The sequence below is a fragment of the Quercus lobata genome, chromosome 9 (assembly GCF_001633185.2).
Source record: "Quercus lobata isolate SW786 chromosome 9, ValleyOak3.0 Primary Assembly, whole genome shotgun sequence".
Taxonomy (NCBI): Eukaryota; Viridiplantae; Streptophyta; class Magnoliopsida; order Fagales; family Fagaceae; genus Quercus; species Quercus lobata.
In genome coordinates this window covers 23,145,399-23,151,948 of record NC_044912.1, presented here as the reverse complement: position 1 = coordinate 23,151,948, position 6,550 = coordinate 23,145,399, and the positions used below count along the sequence as shown (strand labels likewise).

Genomic DNA, 6,550 nt, shown 5'->3' with positions numbered 1-6,550 from the left:
GGTAAGTGGAATGAGTGCGTCTCCGACCGCCATCTCTCCACCAACGCCGTGATCAATGCATGGTCAAGGTCTATATTTGGGACCCAAAGTAGCCCTTCTAACCCCGCATCTGCGATATAAGTGGCAATTCGTGGATCTAACCCACCTTTTGGCACACTTATAAATCTGTGACGACAAGTTAGTATACCTGGCACTTCCTGTAAACGGAGCAGCATTGTATTAATAATAGCATTCACTAAGCATGTAATAAATATGCTTCAAACTTAAATGCCAATGCTAGGGACAAGTGCATAGTAAGGAAAATCTTTCTACTACACTACGATTTTGGACAAGTGCATACCTCGCCTGCCAAAAGAGTATCCCAAAGCAAACTTGAATGATGCACAGGCTGCCTCGTCAACAAAGGTTGGACAGAGGGTCCCGCTCCATGTGGGTCCATATTTGGCATAAATTAAAGGTGATTAATGACCCATTGTACTTAAAAAGCAATCAAATACAACAATATGCATCCTAGAAGCCAACCCAAACATAGGATAAACATGGAAACCAAAAGGATTAAAAGGAGACACTGATGCATATTTAAAAATCTAAAATCCCAACAAATTTCCCAAATTATAATTTTTTTTCTTCTAAATATATGAAATTGGCCATTCCCTCACTTTCCCTAGCAGTGGACAATGAATTTTACCAACAAAATTTCTATTAACAAACAAATTAGAGCAACCATCACTGAAGAAAGTGCAAACCTATCATGTTATCAAAATCACAACAGTTGAATAAAATATAGCATCAATGTGATGAAGCCCTAACAAGTTTTCATACCCACAAATTAATCCCAATCCCAATTACCGGCATATACCCACAAATAACCCTAACCCCCAAATGCTCAAACAAATATTGAGATAAGGAGAATGTAACTTTGGATTCCAAACTAAAGATGTAGCTCGAGAGTGAGAGTACAGAGTGTGAGCGAGAGGGAGAGTACAGAGCGAGAGCGAGAACGAGATTGAAAGGGAGACTGAGAGCGAGAGGGAGAGTGAGAGTGAGAGCGAGAGCGAGACTTAGAGGGATATTGAGAGCATGTGAGAGAGTGAGAGTGAGATGATAGCGAGATTAAGAGCGTGTGGGAGAGTGAGAGCGAGATTGAGAAAGTGAGAGTGATGAGAGAGTAAGTCTGAGTGTGAGTAAGATTGAAAAAGTGTTTTAAGTAGTACTGGGTTGAACCCAGCCATACTCGAGTTCAGTGAACTTGAGTATGAGTTTGCATTGTGGAAGTAATCAACCTGAGCCATACTCAAGTTTGGAGGACTCGGGTACCACAGTAACACAGTACTCGAGTTTAATAAGCTCGATTAATAGGTGGCATTTTTTAATGCCCAGATGCCAGCTCAGCCAGGGCCACGGTGGAATGCTCACTAGGAACTCGAGTTTACTAAACTTGAGTACCATTTAGAACTTGAGTTTAGTAAACTCGAGTACCTGAAAAGTGGTACATTGCTAATTAGTTCTGAAACAGTGCTAGATTGTCAAAAATTTTGCCAAAACGTGGTATTTGGCTATTTTCACCCTAAATTTATATATCTCGTAAAGTCTTTTATGATTGGGTGCATTGCACACAGACTTGTGGCACAACTTCTGGCACCGGCAGAGCTTGTTTCAGCTGACACTTAATGTAATAAATTAATTTTAGTACTACAATTTTGTCACAACTTTGCCATATGGTGACTCGTGAATGGTAAAATCATGGACCTATCGTTTTATTTTCATTATTTACTACTCGTTACATAAGTAAGTTGTAGCAAAAGTAGTGAAAATTGATGTGGTACTAAACTTACTCAACTAATAATAGCTCATTTATTGAGTTTGTCCCTCTTGTCTTCTTATTTCCACTTTGGAGCTGTCCTCTTGCAAGCATTATCTTTCTTGTCTTCTCACCACAAAAATCAGCTTTTGGTTTAATGCAAAGCCAGCCAAAGTGTGTCCTACATAGTTACAAGCTGAAGAAAAAGAAAAGAAGAGTTGAAAGAACTATTTGTTACACTGTTTGGTACTGTTGTTTGTCCCACACTGTTTAGTTAGAGATCTAGATTGTCACAAATTTTTCCAAAACGTAGTATTTAGCTATATTCACCCTAAAGGCAAAAATAGCCAAATACCATTATTTTTCAAAATTATTAGTGTTTTACCACTGTTTAAGAAATATTTAGTAATGTACCACTTTTAGGGTAAAAATAGCTAAATACCACTATTTTTTGAAATTATTAGTGCTTTACCACTGTTTAAGAAATATTTAGCAATGTACCACTTTTTGAAACTCGATTTTGACATGGAACTAGAGTTTACAAAAATCGGAAACTCGAGTTCCTTGTGGTATAATACTTACTGCCTCTGTTTCAACTCTTTCACTACCTATTGATAGTCAGTCATGATGGAGCTGACATTCACTAATGCATGACTAACACGTAACAATCTTGATGATTAGGTTGAAAATTGAAGTCCCTCACAATTAAAGTCATCACCTAATTTGAACAGTTTGGAAGTGAAGTGGATAATTTGAAAGTTTGTTGGTGGCTTAATTGGGTGATGCTGATGTAATAAATAAAATAAAACAAAAGTATTCAACTATATGTCTATATGTCATTGAATTGTAATGTAAAGAGAATATGTGGTAAAATATGTAGTATTAATTAGTGAAAGTGTTGAAATAGAGGCAATAAGTATTATATCACAAGCAACTCGAGTTTCATAAACTCGAGTTCCAAGTGGACTTTTTTAAGATACTTGATTTTTGTAAACTTGAGTTCTATGTCAAAATCGAGTTTCACAAACTCGAATTTCAAAAAGTGTTACATTGCTAAATATTTCTCAAACAGTGGTAAAACACTAATAATTTTGAAAAATAGTGGTATTTGGCTATTTTTGCCGATTGAGAGCTCCACAAAAGCCATTCGGCCATTGTGTGATGGAAATACACACAGAGAACTCGACAAACACAGAATGTTGGTGTTTAGAAGAAGATATTAATTATTACTGGGTTTTGTGGTGAGAGGCTTATATTCTGACAGTATTCTAACGATCCCTTCAAACTCAACTTGAGTTTAGAAGTCAAAATACAAAAAAAGGTCCTCGTAGAAGAGTTCTAATAGTATTCTAACACAAGACACCAACAACGTTTTACAAGACTAGAGCATTCACATAGGTAAAGCTATAACATAAAAAAGTAAAGCCAAACTTAAGACATCTTCCTTCATCAATCACCTCTACTTGTTTCATGCGTTTCTCATTGTTATGCTCTGAACTTCTCTAGATGCTCAGTAATCCCAGGTGTGCCTAATTCAATGAAAAAAAGTTGAATGAAAGAAAGATGAAATAATGATTAAAGTTTAAACTATAAAGAAATATTATCATGATTTTTAAATAGAGTTTGTGGTGTGCCTTATATTAGAATCATATGTATTCTTTCTCCCTTGTGCATGTACATGTGTTTCTAAAATAATGAAAGTCTTCAAATCCATTGCGGAGACTATTTCGAGTAATAGCATATTTACATGCTTATTGTAGTTATGTAACTTAATGTCCAAATTATATATGAAAAATTATTAATGTGCTATAAATTTTACTAAAAAGTTGTTTATAAATTGATGTAGTGTTGAATGTGATTAGTGTTACTTTAATAATATAATAAATAAATATTGAAATAGTTTTATTTATTTATTTATTTATTTTTATGATTGATGATACTTTTTTTTTTTTTGGATACAATGATTGATGATATTAATTTATAAAATTTGTAGCCTTCCTATATTAAAATAGACTATAACTAATATTTGAAAAAAAAGACAAAAGAAAATAAATACACTAACTAATTTCAATTTTACACATTTAATCTGTCAACATTAAGGGTAATTCTTACATGCTTTAAGAGCAATGTTCTGTCCTCTCATATGAGGGATGAGCCCCACTTGTAGGTCTCATCATGAAACCCACTCCTTATGTGAGAGGAGATAGCATTACTCCCAAAATATCTAAGTTTTTTCCCAACATTAATCGAAGCACATGCCACTTATGTCTTAGAAAGCATATGCACGTGCTACACGAGAATTGCCTTTTCCTTAACTCTCTCTCTCTATTTATTTTATTTTTTTTGCTAATTAATACCATGTGAACTTGGGTCAGGACTCAGGAGTAACTTTTGACCACATGCTCCTGTGTTGCATTGAAGTCCAAATCGTTGCATTTTCACATCATCGTGTCATGGAACATGACATGAAACGTGACAGCCTAAAAGGCATAGTGATGTGGCCTTAAAGTGATGACATTCTTATGTGGCATAGATGAGATCAATTGAAGCTAGCATGTGGCCGAAGTTGTTATTATCGCTCCATGGCCGAATTTAGCTTGTGCTTTTTTGGCATTGGAGCTCCAGGTCTATTGGAAAAAGTTTCTCTCAAGCTTGACGGAAGTTTGGAGAGAAACCTTCTTAACCCGGATGATATCATTTTATTGAATATAAATTTTGAAAATTTAGTTGTTGAATTATATGTTTCAATTATATTTTTTATACTTACAAAATTTTAAGAAAATTAAATATTAATAGCTATGTTATCAATCAAAGAATTTAAATTTCAAGTCTTTGTGATTCAAAATTATGCATAAAAATTAAGTTTAATGGTTGAATAGTAAAGACCATCTAATTTGAACGAAATTTGAAATGTGTGTTAAGAACATAAATAATATGCAATCCAACAGTTAGATTTTCAAAATTCACATCCAATAATAAATATATAGAAAGAGTTTGATAGGGTTTTCTCCAAATAAATTTGGAGAGAAACCTTGTCCATAGTTGATTATAGCAAGTGCTTGATTTGAATAAAGATTTCCTTAACACCTCTCTCTCTCTCTCTCTCTCCAACACAAACTGAAATTAAGATAATAGCAATGCTATGACAACTTTTTACTCAATTATAGGCTATGTTTTGGTTTGATAATAAAGAACAATCATCAGGATTAAACAACATAAGTTGAAATTCTCTAAAATAAGTACATAAGATAATTATGTGATATATTGTGATAAGAGGATTAAAAAAAAAAAAAAAAAGAAGTTAAACTTAAAAAATTACTTTTACATGTACCCATTACTGATACTATTTTTATTTTGTGCCAATCACCACAATTATGAAAAAAATTGTTAAAATTTTTGTGTCCCTAAACTTAAATTCTCACTAGTTTATCTTTTTGCAGACTTCTCTGGGGGATTGATCACTTAAATCATCATTTGTTGAGTAGCCCATTTAAATTCAAACTACCATCTCCTAAATAAAGAAGCCATTCATCTTTATTGCTTTGAAATTAGGAAGATACATCAAGATGCAACTGGTGTTGGATGAAAGATGGAATTTCTTCCATCCAAACTACCATCCCCTAAATACATTATTTATATCTACCATATTCGAAAACTTCATCACACACTTACGTACATATAAAGATAAGAAATACCACAAATTTGTTATTTTATTCCATAACGTGGTATATTATTGTTCATAATCACTGTGCATTTTTAGTAGCTTTGTTTTTGATGAGATAATTTTTGGCGATTTCTCCAATTTTTGCTACTAGGTCAGTAGTGACGTCCGAGGTATTTGCAACAGCTTCTTCCTTGATATCATACTCAATTGTGCTTTTGATTATGCATGAATCATTGTCCTTCTCTATGATCTCAAAGCGAACACGAAAAAGAGTAAGGCCTAAATCAAGATATCCTCCTTCCATCACCTCTAGTTCTTTCATGCGTTTCTCATTGTCATACTTTGTGAACTTCTCTCTTTGCACAGAAAACCCATGTGAGCCTAATTCAATAGAAAGGAAGTTTAATTAATGAAAAAAAAAATGGAAGTAACTATTCAAATTGAAACTTTAAAGAGAACATGGAAGCAAATAAAGCAGTCATTCATTTCTAACTAAAGAGAGGGGGGAGCTATTTCTCCAAAGTCAATTCTTAGATTGCTTGGAATCATTGGTTGGGTTCAAGATTACTTCTATGTTTATCAGTTTGTATTGCTTTATCAATTATCATACCTGGTGTATATGTTTTCTTCAGAATAGTCCCAATCCCTCCATCACCTTCTATGACCTCAATCTTCTCAACGATACTTCCATCTTCTACAAGAAGTTTGGCTAACCCAAGCCTGCCATAAAGCTCCCATGCTTCACTAGCGGGCACATTTACCTCCAGCTCGTGTGAGAGTTGCCTAGACATCTTTTTTTAAATGCACTTGCGGAAGTAAATATGTTGGGATGTGTTAGGCATGTTCTTTCCTTGTGATATATATAGGCTCCAAATTTGTGTGAAGGTTAGTAAAGTGTCCTATCATCGAATAGGGTTCGAATATTGCCTACACCAAAAATCGATTGGTGTCTTAGCCTAATGATAAGAGCAATCATTATGGAATATGATGGACTTCATATGTTGAAATTCTAACCTATTTATTAAAAAGTTCCTGTTTGGACTAGAGAAAAGAGGGTGAAGATTTAGATACAGTACATTAGATGT

General features: G+C 34.0%; 1 protein-coding gene across 1 annotated transcript; it reads right to left on the bottom strand.

Moving 5' to 3' along the window:
* Positions 1 to 5,313: 5,313 nt before the first annotated feature.
* LOC115960768 (S-norcoclaurine synthase-like) lies at positions 5,314 to 6,298 on the bottom strand. Its single transcript, XM_031079759.1, has 2 exons — positions 6,076 to 6,298; positions 5,314 to 5,846 (listed from the first exon to the last, which is right to left on the bottom strand). Exons 1-2 carry the CDS (start codon positions 6,254 to 6,256, stop codon positions 5,545 to 5,547), a joined length of 483 nt encoding a protein of 160 aa, XP_030935619.1. The 5' UTR covers positions 6,257 to 6,298; the 3' UTR covers positions 5,314 to 5,544.
* Between the last annotated feature and the right edge of the window lie 252 nt (positions 6,299 to 6,550).

What these genes read in the sequence shown, in the direction of transcription:
- LOC115960768 (XM_031079759.1), bottom strand. Translation starts at nt 6,256, where the DNA reads ATGTCTAGGCAACTCTCACACGAGCTGGAGGTAAATGTGCCCGCTAGT. An exon ending in GAAGAAAACATATACACCAG is followed by an intron (nt 5,847 to 6,075) that starts GTATGATAATTG and finishes CTATTGAATTAG; the next exon opens with GCTCACATGGGTTTTCTGTG.